Here is an 18,952-nt window from a genome sequence, read left to right as displayed (position 1 = left end):
TTAAACCCTGGTCAAACGGCGCACGACAGTCGATGATCGTCGTTGCACGCGCTTCCGTTTGACATCAGCTATATAGACAATAGCCTCCATTTGGCGCGAAAATATGCCAGGATATTTGTCCGTGGACATTATCTGTTCCGAGAAGCGAACAGTTTTCCGAGAGCGTAGCTCGAGGAAATCTGTGAGCTTTGAGGAACAGAAATGTCCAAGGACAAATATCCGAGCATATTTTTGCGCCAAATGGAGGCCATTGTGTTCATTATCCTTCAAATCTTTTTCGCAACACCGGCAGTTTTGAAAATTGGGGAATATTCTCGATTATTCCCCAGTTTTAGCTGGGGAATATTCGGTCACGTGACGTGTTTAGACCAATCGCGCGCGAGCGAAAATATTTCATGGATTATAACATGTACTACACATCACGTGGCTGAATATTCCCCAGCTAAAATTCTAATTTTAAAACAACATCAAATCTTCAAAATTTCCTATTTCCATAAATTTTACTAATCCTTTGAGAAAAACTATTTATCCCCAAATATACCCAAAAATCACCAAAAAATTTACAAAACAGCCCAAAACGTAGCTATGTGAAATGAGTAGAGAGATTTTTCACTCCTTGAAACGTGAACGAGATATTTGCATTCAAACCATAATACCCAGCAAAAATATGGCCTTCATGTTAACCCCCGCCTTAATTATTAGTTAGTTTAGCTAGGCAGTCTTATATATTATACGTTAATTGCGCTGAAGGAATTTTTACCGTTTATAGATAAAGTTTGAATCAATCAATTAATCAATCAATCAATTAGAAGGATAAACACAGTAACCTCCATTTGAATAGCCCGCGAGCAGGCTCAGGTTGGAGCACAAGCGCGCGCGGCGTAGCCGCAAGCGCGAAATCGAGCAGCGAAACCGCGAGACGAGAAAGTGGCCCCTCTTCACCAGACTCTTGGCACCTCTTCACCAGACTCCTTCCCGCCAGATCGCTTTGCTCTTCGCCGCTCGCGCGTGTGACTCAAAGGTGAGCCTGCTCGCAGGCCACCATTTGAACGATTTTCATCCTACTTTTTGGGGGTTTTCCCTACTTTTTTTCCTTCCAAAGTTTTCCGAGCATTTTATCCCTGACTTTTCTTGATTTGATTTAAAATCATTATAGGAATACTCGAGAAAGCCACGTAAAACTTTTGTCCATGCATCAAAGGCGTAATAAGCCTATAAGAACAAATCTCACCGATACTTTAATTTTGTGTTTTTCACCAAATGATTTTCAGAAACTTTTGAGAACCCGAAAATAGAGTAATGAAGTAACTATTTATCACTTAATGGGAAACGGACAAGGCTATAAAGGTTTTACGAACGTTGTTGGCAACTGACTGTGGGTGTAGGCCCAGTTCTTCCGATTCTGAATACTGTAGTTGTTGCCCTCCCATCCCCTCCCTCGCAGGTCTATTGTCGCTTAGATGACGTCATTAGTAGAAACGTGCTTGCCAACAAAACACAACATGGCGGACAAGGAGTGTGATTGTCCGAATGACGCTTGCGAAAGACAAGTCAAAAACAGTGAGAGCAAGCTAAAAGGCCCCGAGAAAGATCTACAGACGATTTTCAAGAAACTCAGGGTCGACAATGGACCGTAAGTATTTACTGTAGACTTTCCGTTGTTCCCAAAATTCACCTTTCAAAATTCACCTTTCAAAAATCGTGATGATATTGAGAAACAAGCTTATATAAAAGTAGGTTTTGTTTATGATATTGAATGCTTTTCACTTCATCTAATTTGGCAAAAATAAGGTTAATATTTTAATTCAACCTCTGTTATGTGGTGTGAAAATCTTCTACCAAGTAAATTGCAATTGTCACGTCGATTGCATCAACACTTTCGGTTAAGTTTCAGTAGGATAGCCTTATTTATTTTTCTGTCGAATATAAAACGAAACAGCAGTTGATTGTGTTTTCAGAGTGACTTCTATAAGCTTTAAACTACGTTGCAGATTCTATCGCCACTTCGATACAAATCATCCATGTATTTTCCTGTTGCAGCTATAATTGCAAATATACTTTATATTATTAGTGGCATTTCAGGAAGTAATTACAGTATACATGTAAGCTTCACTGCTTTTGCCCTTCGTTGTTTTGAAGCCTTGCAAGTCTTTTCATCATGATGGTGTTATTCCAGGATAAAAGAAGAAATAAATTTGTTTTCACTTTCCAATAGTGCTAACTTAATTCAATTTCAGTCTGTTTATTCAAAACTCAGTTGTCCGATCATATTTTAATACTTAGTTCACCCTCTAAATTTAAACCCTTTTTTGCTGTGTCATCAACATATATGATTTTGTAAAGTCAGATAAGAAACCCTGTGGCTACCAATGGTTGTATCAAAAATGGTTATCTTTTAAATGAAGATGCAATGACCCAAAACCTTAAAATAGGAAAGCTTCGAAAACAAATTAAGACTGGCTAAAATTCTTAGTAGATTAATTATATTAATAATTTTTATCAATGTTTATTTTAAAGTGGTACCATGATCAAAGTTTTACCCCTTGAATTTTGGTTAATCACATAGAATTCCAAAAAAGATTAAAAATGCTGTTTACCGTTTGCAAATATCTGCATTGGTGCCGGAGATATTTAGTTTGAAAAATGTGTGATACATGCAAATGAGAGGACTGATGACGTCAAACACTCAACCAAATATTACATACATACATACATACTTTATCGACTTTCCCCTAATTATAAGAGGCTTTTCAAAGACAATAACTTAAATTTAAATAAGTACAACAATAAAAATAAGATGACAACAATAAAAATCTACTTTAAGGACCCTAAAAAATTATTTACACTAATATTTAAGAATCTATAAATTACATCAAATAAATAGAGCTATCTTGGTCAATTTGCAGCAGAAACCATTGGTACTTGGCAGGCTATTAGTTCTGCGTGCAACACATCTACGGCTGTTACAATTTCAGTTCCCATGGCAACCCACTCTTTTCCAGTCCCTTCGAACCTGATTTCAATATTTTAGTGATTTTCAGTCCAAAAAACATTAAACAAGGGCATGAACTTGACCTAACATATTTGTATGCTTGCTGGATGATGCAGATCAGGTGCCATTGGTAATATCAATATAGAACGCTAAAGGTGGCCAGAAAAGCCTTTAATATCAGGAGGTCTGGAACCCAGAATGTTGCCATGGTAACAAAAATGTTAGGTTCATATTGTGGAGTACCTCTAATAGAATTGTACTGCCAAGAATCAAACATTTCTCATTCAAATCGGGTGAGATATTTCTGTTCATCATATTTGATCAAAATGCAGTTGAGTTTTTGATGTCATCTCTTAGCCAATTTGCATACTTAAAAAACTTGAATATCTCTGGAACAAAAAGAGACATTTGAAAATAGTAAACAGCATTTTTCTTCTCGTACAGACTACTTGTCTGTGTTTTAAAAGGGCTTAGATAGGAAAGATCCGATTTTTGTCATAGTACCACTTTAATGACTTTCTTCTTTCTCTTGTTCAGTGCACATATGTTTATCCTGTACCAGTGTTAATGGAAGGATCATTTGAGATTCATTTGCCAATTGGGCAAGTGAGTCTCAGAATTCACGCACCCAAAAATAATCAGTTTTCACTCATAAAAAGGATAACTATGCATTTAGTAGTCACGATAATGCTCACTAGTAAAAAGTCTCAAAACATTGTTTGTTTTGTTAGCCAAACAAATTTGTTACACATTCATGCTAACATATATAACTACTGAGCCGCAGTAATACAAAATTACACAAAGAATTGAAATATTGAAATCTATACAAGGTTTTCTTACAATAGATAGCCTCACTATGGAAAACCTTTCAGTAGCAATGTGGAAATGTCCGTTCTCCTTACTGGTGAGCATATCTTTCTTCAGTGCCAGTTTGGAGAATTTTGGAGTACATGTATCTGAAGATAAATCTCAGAATTGACAGTTTTCTCTTTATCTACAGCCTACGTGAGGTTATTGTTTTTTTTTTTCTTCATAGCAAAAGGCTTCATAGGAAAGCACGACTTGGAGTTCTCAACAACTTAAGAAACAGAGACAAAGGAAGCAAACAGATCGCAAGACAAATCCTCAGGGAGCCAATGTTTATCTACAAGAATCAACAAGCTTCAACAATGGTCAACAAGAATCAAGCTCGTGGTATCAGACGAAGGAGACGCAAAATGAGCCTTGAATTAAGAAATGAAGGAACTTTAAAAGACCAAAGAGACTCGCTAAGTGACAGTGAATTGGAATGCAATAAATCACCTTCAGCTAAGAGCACCAGCCTATGTAATGCCAATAAAGAGAGTAAAGTTGAGCAAAAGCCTTACTTTCAATCCAGGGAGATGGCAGCTGATTGTAGCAGGCAGCATAGACGATTAGAGTGTGCAAATGTACAGAGACATGCAGGAATGAAATTTGATGACACAACACCTGAAGAGTTGGCAGCATATTTTGATCAGCTTCTGTATTTTCCAAAGCCTATGTCAGCTATGGCTGAAATGATGTATACATAGCTTTGCGTAATCTGAATTCAGCTATACTCTTGTATGTAAGATCTTTTTCTATTGCATGTGTTTTTGCCCATTGATTCTTAAGGTAGCAAAAGAGTTCAAAGTAGACTAACTGTTTTGACAATAATGTGTGCCTTAACATTCATAATTAGTTATTTCATTAATAAAATAATTTAAAAGTTGAGAAACAACTTTGCAATAAATATAAACTGTAGATTAATTATCGTTTTCTGCTCCTTGTTGTTAAGTTTTGAACCACGTATCAAATTAAAAATCTTTGTAGGTGGTGATACCTCTACGAAACATTGTTAGAGCCAGCAACAGGCTAGATGAGGCACTTGCCTTGTCTAGGTTTTATCCCGAAATTGAAAAAGTACTGTTAGTTGGAAAAATAATTTCCGTTGAATGTTTACCATAATTTGGGACATGAAAATATTAAGCCAGGTAATTAAAGTGAGTGAATTAAAGGAAAGAGACAAAAAATAATGTTTTTTGATAAGGTAAATGTTACAAAAATTATTTGAATGTTGCAAAGAAGTTTTTGTGGTGAGTTCATTAATAGCCATACCCGACTCTCTTTAATTTGTAATTTCATACTCATGTATCTGACCCAACAAACACAAGCTTTTTAGGCACAAATATTAATTTGATAAACAAGGTGGGGATATTGTCATGTCTACCTATTAAAAGACTAGTCAAGCTCATTCGTACCATCAAGCAGGAGTGGTTTAAGGAGGAGCTGAAAACTAGCATCGCCATTAACTTTTCTCATGGCCCCAGTAGCGGCAAGTATGAACATGTGATAAGCATTTTGTACACTCCATGTCTATTTTGATGCATTTTTATTTTTGTTTTATGTTAGTTGGCAATATTTTGGGGGTGTTATTAGTTACGAATTATTCCAGTCATAACCAACTTGGCACTATGTGCCTTTTGGCTGTCTATCATCTCGCCATCCAATGCATGCTTGTGGAATAATTGTTAAATTACAGCTCTCCAGTGGGCCTCTAGGTAGAGGTTTGTACCTTTAGCTCTCACAAGACCTGTGTTATCTATGTTGAAAGTCTTGCGACAGACCTGCGGTGTAAAGATGGAGGTTGGTACAAAAATGAGGAAACAGTCTCTTGATTTAATAATTTTTGAAAAATATTTGTGTAGAGCATAGGTTCCATGGGCTTGTGATCCCATTTCACACTCAAATTTTAACAAAATTCATCCCTTACACAAATTACTACCTTGTTCCCAGGATCCTCTCTCTACCTCAGAGAGAGGACCCTGGGAACAAGGTTGCCAAAATTATTCCCATTAATAATAAATATTAATAAGTTACCAGGACTTTGGAGAAAGGGGCCTGGTCATGTTTGGAAATGTGTCAGCTTAGTAATCAAACATGTATGAATTCACTGATTCAGTGCACTGATTTTCTGGTTTAAGAGATGTGTCAGAAATCACAAAGTAAAGCACTGCAGTAACTCAGACCATTTTGAAAAATATGTAAAAAAGTATTATTAAAAGATATTACACTTTTGCATACAATAATACAATGAAGCAAAATGTTGTCTTTAAAATAGCAATGAGAAATTTTAAATAGCAAAATCCCTGCATTAATTCCATTTCTGCTTCCATTTCCATTCCATTTCTATTCCCTGCATTACTTCCATTTCCATTTGTCCCCTAGGAGCTTTTATTGTTTGTTTGTTTGTTTTTTGCAGAAGTTACAAGTGTCCACTGTTTTCTACATTGATCAAGACAGACTTTTCAGTAACAGGCCAGTCAATAATACCTAAACACAAATGCCTTGTTCCTTCTTAGAAAGGACACAAGTCGAAGAGGGCAGGTCGTGTTAGCCATTACTTCCACCAAAGAACTAGTAATCGGGTCACAGCCCTTGATGCTGGGATGTAGTTCTGCATGGCTTTCAAGTGGCCACAAATTGCAATAACAACAGACCACTCGTACGATCGCGCGTAATCTGCATAATCCAAAACGACTGCATTTTCTCTGTCTCCAATGCGACAAACTGGGATTCCTTCCTGAATCATGTAGGGAGAGAGATCTTCGATCCACCCTGGAGCAGCCACCAGGATAGCGATTTTACGATACAAGAATCCATCCTCTTTCTTTGCCCATTCATTGATCTCGTTCTTGATGATCTTGGAACAGTCGACGAATCGTTCTTCACGTGATCCATAACCTATTTTCCCCTCCACAATCACTTGGGGTCCACAAACGTGGTGTCCAAGATGAACTGGATGATGCCAGTACCGCTGGGCGATTCCAGATCCGCCTGGCTGTTCACCAAATGAAAACTTCAGGAAACGCTGTAGAAAATCGTAAACTTCTGAGGTGCATCTCATAACGGTCATGAGGCTCGATGCATGAATAAAGTTTTGCCTTTCACAGAGCTCGGTGAGAAAGCTTGAAATATTCACTTTGGTTCGTTTCATTCCAAACACCTCATTCACCAATAACAACTGATTGACGTCATAAGTAATCCACTGATAGAAGAGACTGCTTTGATAACGGACCAAGAATTCTCTGAACGAGCCCAGTAAGGTTTCATTCGTGTTAAGCAGTATTTGAAATTCATCAGCAAAGATATGGAACAGATTAATTGGTACTTCCGGGGCCATAGAGAGAAAATCACTTAGGTTGTCATATGTTACGATTGTAATAATTCCGTTGGTAATCTCGTTTCTTGTGAAGAATTCATTGTAGAGCTTATCAAGTGGTGGCGGCACAAGTATAAGCACCTTTTCATTCTTCTTCGCACATTCCAACGCTTTGTGTTGGAGTAAAATCGTTTTCCCACTTCCTGGGGCGCCGCAAAAGAACTGGTGTAACGGTCCCTCCCAAATCCCTAGTTGCTCTATGTTTAAGAACATAAACTGTTTCGCCAGAATGCTCAGACCGGTCGTATCAGTTGGCCTTACCACCACAGGAGATCCACAAGCTCCCTTTCTTGTCATTTTTTTGTAGCTTTTGTCAAGAAAACTTTGCTCATCAATGGTTTTAAACACTGCACTAAGTATTTGGGTTGTGGCGCTTATTGCAGCTCTCTGACCCACAAATATGGAAATCAGGCTCAAGAGCTTTTCCGCGTCTTGCTCGAAAGACATCTTGGTGAAATGATCTTTCCACCACAGCTCGAAATGTTGTAAATTGTCATCCTCACCATCATCTTTTGTACCTAGATGAATCTTTCGGAGATCAATGTAATCTTTAACACTGCGACCCTCGTCGATTACATTTGGCATTGCAACGACTTTGTAAACAGGGACGTCTATTCCCTTTGCTTTCATGAGCGCTTGAACGAATTTTTCTCCAACTTGAAGTTGTCTCTTCGCATCAAGATATCGATTGGTTTTGAACTTCTCTGTTGCTTTTACTTCAATGAGAATGACACCAATACGCCGGTGAAAAACGAGAAAATCGATTTCTCGAGAGAGATCCGTTTGGCTGAGATCGGCAAACAAAGATTGAACATAATCGCCTGGGAGGTTTTGTAGGAGAACTTCGTCAATGAATTCTTGAAATTCAAATTTTGTGATAACGACCATTGGCTGATTCGTTTCTCTCCCATACTTATCGAGGGACCGAAAGATCAGCAACTCGGCAGAATCGCCCTTGATGTCGAGTTCCTCAGACTTGCTTATTCCAACAGCACCAGATGCGGCACCAGTCGGAGCTGTGTAGCGAAAGGGGAAAGCTGGAGGGAACATGTATGTTCGATCACTTGTCTTCCAGTCAGGCCAGAGTCTGTTCAGGTATGCTTCACAAGCTTGTTCAAAAATACAAAAGTACTCGCCCGCTGAATCCTTCACTACACACGGAGAAGCCATTGCTATTCCAAACGCGGAAGTGATGTCTTTGCTTTGTTACCGCGCCTTTAATTGTTTTTCTTTTCAACGGAAGGTCGCGGTTCCATCCAGCAATTTAAATTCTCTGTCCCGGAATAACTTACGGTGTCTGTAGTGTCCTTTCATCCGGAAAGAAAAAATTGATAACGCTTCCTTCATCAAAAGTTAGACCTTGGACACCTGCAATTTCATCGTCATTCCATGTTCTCTTTCCCAAACCCCACGCCTAATTTTGAGTGGGAATAGCTACTGAGGGATTGGTGTGAAAGTGCCCTCCCTACCCTTACCCGTTTACGCCTGCCACGCAGGCCACTATATTACAGCAAAGGTACATATTTTTAAAGGCACGTAGAAACTGGATTGAATTTCCAAACAAAACAACCTGAGTACAACAAGGTACACAGTTTAACTGTTTGGCAAGTAGTAAATTTCAACAAATTTAGTAATAACATGTAGTTTACTCTAATATTTTCAATTCTGGGTTCATACGCGTCTTTAAAGACCATTTAAATTCAGCAGTCCTATTTCAAGGGCCTTGAAAGTACTTGAAATTGGTTGTCCTTGAAAGTACTTCATTTTTTATTGGACGGGATCGAAAATGTAAACACTTACAAGTTTTAAAGTAAATGAAAGGCAGTGAAAACAAATGGTATACAGTTCTCGAAGTGCTTACAAAATGTGCAAAAACACTCGTTTTGTGTTCCTTGTGCTCTCTCCTTACTCTCACGCATGTCCATTGCGCCACAAATGCACAGCGAATGTCTGGTTTGCACGTGTTTTCAAGCTCTCGTTGTCTGGCGTTTCTGCATGTCCACGTGTTTATTCTCAAAACATAGCTTTCAACACAAATGAAAAGCCCTTGAAATTTCAAAGTAGGGTCCTGGAAAGTCCTTGAATTTTTGGCCTGAAAACGTGTACGAACCCTGTCACTTACTTCTCAGGCAAACAGTATTGCTGCTAACCATTTGTACACCAAAGGCAATATATAAGAGTTTCAATGCTGATTTTTTTTATTTTTTTTTTTTATTGACCATCATATTGAAAAGTGTTCATCTCTAGAAAGGTATTGTAACTCCATACTTCCCCTCTGAGCGCGCGATATCCAGACAGTTACTTCTTCCAATGTCCAGAATTAAGTTTTCAATGTAAGTTATGGTAAATTTAATCCAAATAGACTACTTATTACCTACTTCCAGCTCATATTTTTCCCTTCAGTTTAACTTCCATTAGATGTTGCAAGTGGACTCGTAAGCCACACATGTACGCATTTCGGACCTATTTTTTTTGTCCCCTTGAAGACCGCTCTCGTTCCTAGATCTCTTGCGGACGAACTGCTCACTGAGAAGCCTGCGATATTTTGAGAACAGCTGATTCAGAGTCAGTATGGAATGCATATACGACTTATTGTAATGTCTTTTTATTGTTCACGACACAATAAAAGATGCCAGGACACTATAATACAGCGTATATCAAGGGCACACTGATCAACGAGTGAACAGTTTCCAATAGTTAGGGTGAATAAGGCTGAATATGTATCGTTGTTGCCGAGCTGGAATAGCAGATATATCTTGTGCATTGCGGTGGTTTAAGCGAGCTTCCATGACAGCGCCATGTCGAAGGATATACCGGGGTAAAGGCGGCGGTATAAGTGTGTTTACGACACCTCTTTGTGCGGATGTTTTCGTGGCTTCTTTACACGAAGAGGAGCGCTTCCTGCTTCGAGAAGCGCTGAGAATTCATGATCAAGATATAGGTAAGTGACAGGGTCTAAAACAGAAAAAAAAATTCGGAGAGTTTATTAGCCATGCCCACGAGTTTGGCCCCCTTATCCCGGGGTGTCTAATCGATAATTGAGGACAATCGATATCAATCAATACCAATCGATATCAATTAATCGATGGATATTGATAATCTATGACCAATCGATGGCGAAGATTCATGTGGTTATCAATTGGTATTGATTTTCAATAACAATAAATAGATAAATTGATATCGATTGGTATCGATTGTTGCAGATTGACGGAATATATTGGCACATAAATATCACATCTTTGAATGCAGTAATTGTAAACACATTTCATTTTAATGCTTTGAACGTTAACAGGAGAACAATACTATCTTTAACCCCCCCGTCCACAGGTGTCCATTTTCCTGTAACAACTCAAAAGTTTGTTCCCGTTCTTGCCTCCTATCCACACGTATCCCATGGAAACGTTACAAAAGCAGAAAAGTTAGAAGTTTGAAAACCTTATCCAATAGTGGAAAACTATTTAAAAGGTGCAGACATGGAAAGTGGTTACATCGTGCCTTCACAGAAAAATTCTGGTAACAGAAATTGTACTTTTGCAAACAGTAAAATTGCCAACAACAGTAAAATGAGTTGCTGCAAAAAAAATGAATAAAGGAACAATGCCTAGCCCGACAATAATGAACCTAATCATGCTTAAAACAAAGATTACATGTACATACAAACTAAAAAATCTATGAAGGTGTCAATTGTGTCTAAAAGAAATAAAATATGCAGCAAAGGATAATAAAGATGTTCCTTTTTTTCATCATAGTAGTAAGTGATGGGCCATTGGGGCATATCCTATGTGTTGAGAAGACTGGATCCGAATAGGCTATTTTATAGTTGTCTGCTCAGTGACCTGACCTTTGGATGGCTGCGAGGCTGGAGTTGACCTTGTTTTGTTACAGACCTTACTGCTTTTGTTGTGTAAAACAAGTTGCTCTGATGCTAACTAGGTGCATTTGCATGACAACAGCAGTGAGGTCTGTATCAAAACAAGGTCAACTCCAGCCTCACTGCCATCCAAAGGCCAGGTCACTGAGCAGACAACTGTAAAATGGTCTATTGTTTTACCAATTTCGTCTCTAGGGCTTTCTACAAATGGTTGATGATCGGACAGGTAGTATGCGTGATGTCTGACAGTTCAAGGTTGCTGTGCCAATCGATAGCAATCAGTGAACGGTTTTTGTGTGGTTATTGATTGATCATCAATTTACCGATACCAATCGGTACCAATTAACTAATTTTATCGATTGATATTGATCGATCGATTGGTTTTCTGATCATCGATTTCCATCGATTGGATTCCCCTGGTCTTGTTCAAATGTGTTAATTTACACTGTACATGTAATACATGTAATTCATGTAGGTCTGTATTTGACTAGGCTATTGATAGATAGACTAGCTTGATTGCCGTATTTTGGCTGATGAATTTTACTACCTTTCTTGGATCAAATAGGAAACAAAAGCACAGCTCCTCCTTCAGTGAAACAATTGAGACTAGGTAACTTAGTTCAGGTCAATCAATATTTATATTAGTTTAATTATTTAAAATTATAACTCGGGCCTGGGGGTGGAACAACATACTGTAAGGTTATTTCATGCTGAACATACTGCCAGGCCTATATCAATTATTTATGCAAATTGTCCAGAGAAAACACAAGTTTGTCTTCACACTCTCTCAAAGCTTGCAAATTAAAGCAAGTCGTATCTGATAGCCCAGAGATTCTGTGGTGGGGTATCAGTGAAGGATAAAATCCACTTGCCTGACTTAGAATCCACTAACTCCTGGGGCCACTCTCTCTGCACATTGTGATAGCGTGTACACGTAAATTTAAGATAGAGATAAGGAAAGTGCTATCAGTGATCTAATAATTATAATTCATAATTTTAACCTTGGACGTAGTCATGTACATGCAAACTTGTAACCCTATCGCAGTACATGGAGGGGTGGATGGATCCAAGCCCTGGGTTTTCACTGTAATTTTGTTTTTTGCATTATTGAGTGTTTCTTGCTCTACAAGGTGACATACATGTACATTTTTGGGTATGATGTCATCTGACTTCATAAGATGCCATTAAGTCCACCTTCTTGGATATACCATCTTGTATAATACAAGATGAAAGATCTTGGTTCCCTTCCCCAATCCTTCTGGAAATTCCTGTTTTAACTGTTTAGCTTCACAGTTTCCTTTGAAAACTGATTGGCTTGTGAAACTCTCCTCTCCCTTTCCAATGACCCTCCTGGGGATGGGTACATGTATGGATATTTTCCTGCAGCTGCACAAGGTATGCATGACTAGCTGAGTGTAGCCATCAGAGTGTGTGGCTCCTCTGATACATGTATCTCTGACATATTCTTGGGTTTTCTCTCATCAGTTGCCTTCCATAATGCGATTCCATTTGTTGGGTTTGGATTCTTAGATAACGCCATCATGATCATAGCAGTGAGTATTGATTAAAGCAGTTTGTTCTCATTCATCTGTGTATTCTTTTCTTGTGCTGTATTCTTGTGCAGAGTGCACTGTTGTGATGTTAAAGTGAGCAGAGCTGGTGCAATACAACAAAGCCTCATGCAGATTATGGTGTTGGAAAGGGAAGCTTTTTAACTTGTCAAAGTGTTAGCAGGGTGTGGCAGCCTGGGTTGGGGGGGGGGGGGTGAGGCTTATTAAAGAGAGGGCTTAAAAGAGACAGGAAGTGCACATGTATGTGGTGTATAATCTGAAAAGATGTCTAGATAAGATAAGCTCAAGTTTAAGAAAACTGCAATCCTTCTCATTTTTAGGGAGAATACATAGATTTAACAATTGGAATGACTCTAGGGATTTCAACAATGGCAGGTTTGATGGCTCTGTTTGCCATTTTAATTCATTGTGTAGCGTTAACATAAAGGCTAATCATAGAATGATGATAATCCATTAAGAAGGGAAGGTTTTATTTGCCAGTCTTCAGTGGATATGATAATACAGCTGCCATACAGTGTATCTCCAAATTAGCTGTTAAAAAATTTGGACTTCTTGTTTTTTAGTCATACAGTGTGTTGTTCCAGAAAATATTCATACCCCTTCCAAGGAACCTTGGGTTTTTTTTAGTTTGAACCCACCCACCCCTACCCTAAGTTCAAGTTTTAGTGAAGTGATGACATCATAAACTCAACCAACTTTTTGATCAAATAATTATATGAAGAAAGAGATACATGACTGTACCTCAACCAATATGTAAAAGAAATGCTTGATTCATTGCCACAAGACTCTACTAGAAGTGTTCCACAATGTGACGTAAGTAAGCAATGTGAGGGTTTACAGAAGTTCAAACTTCAACATGCAAACCTAGAAGGTGTTAAAGATAGGAAAAAGTAAACCCCATTTTATAGTGTATCTGCAATTTACAGTAATAAGCCAACTTGGTGGGATCCTTGTTACAAACCTTGAGTTATTTCTAGAGTACACGTAAATGAATCTGATTTCCAATTTTGGTTTCAGCTGCTGCTCTTGGGAACATTGTGTCTGATGTCTCTGGAATAGGGTAAAAATTATTTGTAATCATACATGTATGTTATTTTTGAGCATTATACTTTTCATATGGTGGGAAGAAGGGGGCAAAGTGGAATAGTCATGCTTAGATCAGGTTGATGAGTTAGGGTTCTGTCTTTGGTCAGGATCACTATTACTTAAGACACTGTACCCTAACAAAGGTTGTAACAAAATGAAATACAACTACAAACTAAAACAGCAGCAAGAAACCAAATGTGTCATATTTTTAAATGTGGTTTTGTAAGGTTACTTTAGCAAGGGTTTAGGAGAGATTTATGATAACAGTGTTTTATTTTAATGCAGCCTCGCTCATTATGTTGAAGCAGCAACAAATAGACTGGGATACGAAAGCCCTAACCTCAGTTCAAAACAAACAGAAATGCCACGGACGAGATTTGTAACAAACATGGTAAGTCAAATACGTGATACCAGTAATTATTTAACTCACTTTAACCCTCTTCCAGGTAATTGAATTATAGCTGAGGAGTGCTGCGAAGGAAAAATTGACAAGGAGATTAAGAGAGGCATTCTCCAAGTTGTCCACCAGCTAATGGTTGCCTCTACTAAGACGATCAGCTACAAGAAACCATTGTGGAAGCTCTCTTAAAAGACAATCCTGTAAGAGGACAGCGCTACTTACTAACGCCTTCTTAAAACTCTGTTTGAAAATGTAACACAGTATATAGCGCCATTATCCTGGCATGGCATAAGGCAATGAAGCAAAACTTACAAAATCTTTTTACAGAACAACAGTGGTTTTTGCATTCCCAGTGTTTATTGTTATCTTGGAATGCTCTAGTAAGCAGCCATCTTATTACTCCACTAGTGTCTGCTTTCTATATCCTCCTCCTCCTCCTTCTCCTTCTCTAGTTAGCGGTCATCTAATTACTCCGCTAGTGTCTACTTTCTAGATCATAATTGTCATTGTCATTCATGCTTCTTTGTTGCTGGGGAAGAGAATGGGACAATTTTGCAGGCATTAAAGGTGATTTTTTGTGTGCTCTTGTATCTTGTAGGGAAGAGCTTTGGGAATTGTTGTAGGATGTTTCATTGGTATGTTTCCACTGCTCTTTTATAGAAGCAAAGAAGAACATGAAGAAATACCTGTTAGCAGTAAAAGCTAGCAGTGAAATAACTGTCAATCATGATTATTATGCTGTCGTTATTTTTAAAACTCCCATAATATATGCCAGTACCGGTAATTAATGGCTGCTTCTCCATGATGGCTCTTACTACCAACTAAATTTTCTTAAATTATGACCCCATGCAGCTGTTCGGTAGTGGCATTTTTTACCATTCAAAATAAAACCCATATCTTCGTGTCACCATGCAATATCCTCTATATATTATTTTTTACATGTAAGGTGGCACGCATAGAAATAATTTTAAGTGGCATAAGTCTATTTGTTAAATAAGCCACTTAATTTTAAAATATTTTAGAACAACAGTCAAAGAACTTGTATTAAAATCACTCGCCTGTGAGTTTTTTTTTTTTTTTGTACAATCTTCATTATCCAGCATGGCTTATTCTTTCTCGTTGTACTTTGCATACCAATGTAAAATATCTTTTTATCCTGTGATATTTTCAAGTGGGATTATTTGAGCTCTGTAGGGAAATGTCTCCTTTTATTTGTGTCAAATTGCATTTATCATTTTGGCGACTGTTTTACATGTTTTATCTTGTACAAGCAATGTTGGTTGTGGCACAAGTCCTGTAACTTTCTTCTCCCCTGTCCGTTTCGTATCGCGTGAAATGAATCCAGCAATGTCAGAATATTCTAGAACTGTCCAGAACAGCTGGAAAGAGGCTGAACCGAGCCTTGAAAATGCTGAGCAATTACCACTGGTCCTTATTCTTAGAGAGCCTGATGTAGTGAGCGTCTTGCATGTTCAACTGCAAAATGCATAATTATGCAAAGTTTCACTAGGTTCGATTTCTACATTCCTCACCGAAAAGAGTTCCGGGGGAAGAAGTGCGGGCTACTTTCGTGAACAGCGGCTGGCAATGGAGTCTAACAATTCAAAATTACTTTTACGTGGTGAGGGAAAAACGTAATGATAATAAATTATTATACAACCGTAAATATACTTGTTTGGTTCTGTATAGTATTCATGTACAGTGGAACACCGTTAAAGGGACATGATAACCTAATGTTACTGCATTTTTTATCAAAACGGTAGTGAATTATGACTGACTACCTTCGCTCGTACTTGACTTTGACTTGTATCCATGATCCCCCGGTTGGAGGGGGGGGAGGTGGGGGGTAATAGGCGGAAATTCTTCTGCGCCATGTCACTCGGTCACGCGCACTGAACCACTGCTTCCTCGCTCCATGACGTAGAACCCAGGACCTTCGCTCGTACACGAAGCCAAAGCGAGAACAAACTGTGATTGGATTTTTGCGATTATTTTGATAGCCGTCGACAAAAGTTGCAAAGTTCTGACACAACCTTGTGGGTGCTGTGTAAGTGAATTTGACCCATGATATTTATATTGCCCTTTTATAGCTCTGGTACACATATAGTAATTTTTGGCAAAACTACATCATTACATTTAGGTTTCTGTCAATGAAATTCGTCTTGTTAGGTTTCAACTTTTTGACTTCATTAAACTCTTTAGTTCCTTGTCTTCGTGTGGAGACTAGGGCCGGAAATAGGCCATTTCCGAGTTACCTTGTGCCTCTGTTTCAAAACGAGTCTTCGTGCAAAACCTTTCACACGAAGATTAGTTTGATTTGCATGAAAAAAAAAACCTGTATTCTGTAGTAAACACTTTTTGTTATGAAATGTTTCGTTCAAAGACTCGTCCTTCTGCGCGTTTCCCGGGCCTGTGTTCTCTGTCGTCTCCCTTCAGCTGCCTATGCCAGAGCAACTCGTAGGGAGGCAAACGTTGTTGGATTTGCTCTGTATAGGCAACACGCAGCGTCCCCAGTATTATCATCCAGTATTCACTGGAAATAATTATAGGAAAAGTTCAACTTAGCTCAAGTAAGCTTATTCTTGATACATGTCGATACAGTGATGCTGATAATTTATATAAGGGTAACCCTATAGCACAGAATCCCGAAACAAAAATCTTGACTAATTCAAAATCAGAATCCGGGTCCGAAAGCTGACATCTGGAATCCGGAAGGGTCGATGGAATACGCGACACCGGAGTCCCGGGATACGGGGTCCCGGGCCTCTGTGGAAAACACGAGGTATGGGTGGAAAACACGGGATCTGCGTGGAAAACGCGTGATCTGGGTGGATATACATTTTGGTTTTGGTTGAGGAGTCTATTTTATCGTTCGCAGTAACTTGCGTGTATATTTTACTTCTGGAAAAGAAATCATGAATGATGAATGAACCTCCATTGGTTAGAAAAAACCTTCCTTTGAGCAATCAAACAAAGATGTACTGGATGTGAACCCTTGGATTCCCCAGCCTTTCAACGGGCGGCTAGTATACAAGAGCTACAGAAAGAAGACTATAATGTACTTATTGACTGAGTGGAGGGCCAGAAAGGAAAATTTTTGGCTCGAGGTCAGGACCCAGAACCAAATGGTCCGGCCCGACCTCACTCAGTCAATAAGCATTTTATCATTTGACCAGTTTTCCTCTACATACATTTGTGCTTTCGCAGTAGGTTGGCACCTGAAGTAGTTGTGCATCGGGCAGTTCAGCAGAATAGTAAAATTCGCAGTCAGAATGTTCATTTCTCATTTTTTTGTTTTTTGACAATTGCAGAAACTAATTTTTTTCTGCTCTTTATTTTAACTGGCATTGATAGTAGTACTAGTACTAGGGCCGAATGCATTTTCCGGCCCAAACAATTTGATGCGCACGGCTCTCAAACGGGACCTTTTTTCTTATGGTTTTCTAAGGAAACAGTGTGCTGGACTACGGATCATATGATGAAAAGCACTGATAAACCTGGAGTCCGATCAGCTATGAAACGAGAGCGGTATAAGGTGCTAAGCGGTAGATGGTTTGAAGGGTAAAACATTTTGACTTCACTCGGCGAGCACCAATGTTTTTTTCAACCTGTATGAAGACACCAAACAAGAAATCCGTAGACATAAGTAAGAGTGGAGATTATTTTTGCTAAAATTAAGGGGACCAACTATACTGCGCCGGCTTCTGTTTTATTTGAAAGAACACCAGAATCCCCCTGGCGTTTATTTCAAATTTGACCCGGCTGGCAAGGGCTTATTTTATTTCTACAGTTTAGACAAGCCCCACCCGTCTTTTATTGGGGCCCGTTGATTTACACTGTACATATTATAAAAAATTTTTTTGCAGAATACCGGACAAATGTTAGCCATGTTGCTTTGTGCTTTTTTTTTAAATTTCATTTTAAAGCGAAGGTTCTGAATCAAGTTATGTTCAGTTAGAATGTTTTTCATTTGAAACAGAATAGTAAAGAAGTGCTGTGTTTATATGCATAGGTTATCATGTAAATGGGAGTGCAATTAAAGATTTACGCCACGAGTGATACTTGAAAATTCTCTCAAAATTGCCGGAGCAACTATCATACGCGTGTTTTAACGGGTAAAAACTATCATAGAATACCAGGGAGAATTTGAACAAGCTCAAAGTGAATGATAGTGGATAATAGTCGATGGTAAGTAAGTAAGTAAGTAAGTAAGTAACTTTATTTAACCAGGGTAGCCCATTCAGCAACGAGGCTGGTATCCATAGGGGCCCTGGGGAATAAAGATATGTACAATCTATAAGATCTAAAAAGTTAAATACAATTTAGAAATTTTTAATTTTTAATTGGTAGTGCATGATAGTTGGTGGTCAAACAAAAGAGCGTGCTACAGCTATCATCAGCTACCATGCGCCGTTTGATCAGGGCTTAATTGCTCGAGTTTTCATACGATTACTAATTTATTTTATGACTGAGAAAATTGCGAACGCGCTCGCGTTAATTTGCACTGCAGTGCAAAATAAGACAGTTTATGATAAATTGGCCTGCTCTCAGCCAATCACAATGAAGTAATTTTCTCAGTCATATAATAAAATAAGTAATAAATTAAACACCAGAGATTTTGGTTTTTCAGTTTAGACAATCCAATGTCGAACGTTCCACTTGAAACTTCTAATAGATTAACGATTTTCAGGAAGTAGGTAAAATTAAATTGATTAGCAATTCTAACCTTGAATGTTTGTCGGGAAGAGTTTTCCTAACCTGGGGGTTACCAGATGTTGCGTTGTAATAGACCTTCGTTGCTTTCATAGCT

At 38.5% G+C, this 18,952-nt stretch overlaps 3 protein-coding genes across 3 annotated transcripts; 2 read left to right on the top strand and 1 right to left on the bottom strand.

The window, feature by feature from the left end:
* The first annotated feature begins 1,445 nt into the window (after positions 1 to 1,445).
* Positions 1,446 to 4,762, top strand: LOC110058378 (uncharacterized). The gene is made up of 2 exons (XM_020765026.2): positions 1,446 to 1,633; positions 4,029 to 4,762. The coding sequence occupies exons 1-2, from the start codon at positions 1,461 to 1,463 to the stop codon at positions 4,543 to 4,545; spliced, it is 690 nt and encodes a 229-aa protein (XP_020620685.2). The 5' UTR covers positions 1,446 to 1,460; the 3' UTR covers positions 4,546 to 4,762.
* A 605-nt stretch (positions 4,763 to 5,367) lies between these two features.
* LOC110058369 (uncharacterized) lies at positions 5,368 to 8,426 on the bottom strand. The gene has a single exon (XM_020765014.2). It carries the CDS (start codon positions 8,382 to 8,384, stop codon positions 6,393 to 6,395), a length of 1,992 nt encoding a protein of 663 aa, XP_020620673.2. The 5' UTR covers positions 8,385 to 8,426; the 3' UTR covers positions 5,368 to 6,392.
* Positions 8,427 to 9,370: 944 nt separating this feature from the next.
* Positions 9,371 to 15,808, top strand: LOC110058379 (transmembrane protein 65-like). The gene is made up of 7 exons (XM_020765027.2): positions 9,371 to 10,155; positions 11,651 to 11,695; positions 12,571 to 12,638; positions 12,977 to 13,031; positions 13,674 to 13,716; positions 14,028 to 14,133; positions 14,741 to 15,808. The coding sequence occupies exons 1-7, from the start codon at positions 9,933 to 9,935 to the stop codon at positions 14,846 to 14,848; spliced, it is 648 nt and encodes a 215-aa protein (XP_020620686.1). The 5' UTR covers positions 9,371 to 9,932; the 3' UTR covers positions 14,849 to 15,808.
* The last annotated feature ends 3,144 nt before the right edge of the window (positions 15,809 to 18,952 follow it).

Source organism: Orbicella faveolata, unplaced genomic scaffold (genome assembly GCF_042242905.1).
Source record: "Orbicella faveolata isolate gen_17 unplaced genomic scaffold, um_ofav_v1 contig_47, whole genome shotgun sequence".
NCBI classification, from domain to species: domain Eukaryota; kingdom Metazoa; phylum Cnidaria; class Anthozoa; order Scleractinia; family Merulinidae; genus Orbicella; species Orbicella faveolata.
Note: the sequence above shows the minus strand (reverse complement) of the source record. Positions and strands in the feature narration are given on the sequence as shown.

What these genes read in the sequence shown, in the direction of transcription:
- LOC110058369 (XM_020765014.2), bottom strand. Translation starts at nt 8,384, where the DNA reads ATGGCTTCTCCGTGTGTAGTGAAGGATTCAGCGGGCGAGTACTTTTGT.
- LOC110058378 (XM_020765026.2), top strand. Translation starts at nt 1,461, where the DNA reads ATGACGTCATTAGTAGAAACGTGCTTGCCAACAAAACACAACATGGCG. An exon ending in CTCAGGGTCGACAATGGACC is followed by an intron (nt 1,634 to 4,028) that starts GTAAGTATTTAC and finishes TTTTCTTCATAG; the next exon opens with CAAAAGGCTTCATAGGAAAG.
- LOC110058379 (XM_020765027.2), top strand. Translation starts at nt 9,933, where the DNA reads ATGTATCGTTGTTGCCGAGCTGGAATAGCAGATATATCTTGTGCATTG. An exon ending in ACGCCATCATGATCATAGCA is followed by an intron (nt 12,639 to 12,976) that starts GTGAGTATTGAT and finishes TCTCATTTTTAG; the next exon opens with GGAGAATACATAGATTTAAC. An exon ending in AGGGATTTCAACAATGGCAG is followed by an intron (nt 13,032 to 13,673) that starts GTTTGATGGCTC and finishes TTTTGGTTTCAG; the next exon opens with CTGCTGCTCTTGGGAACATT.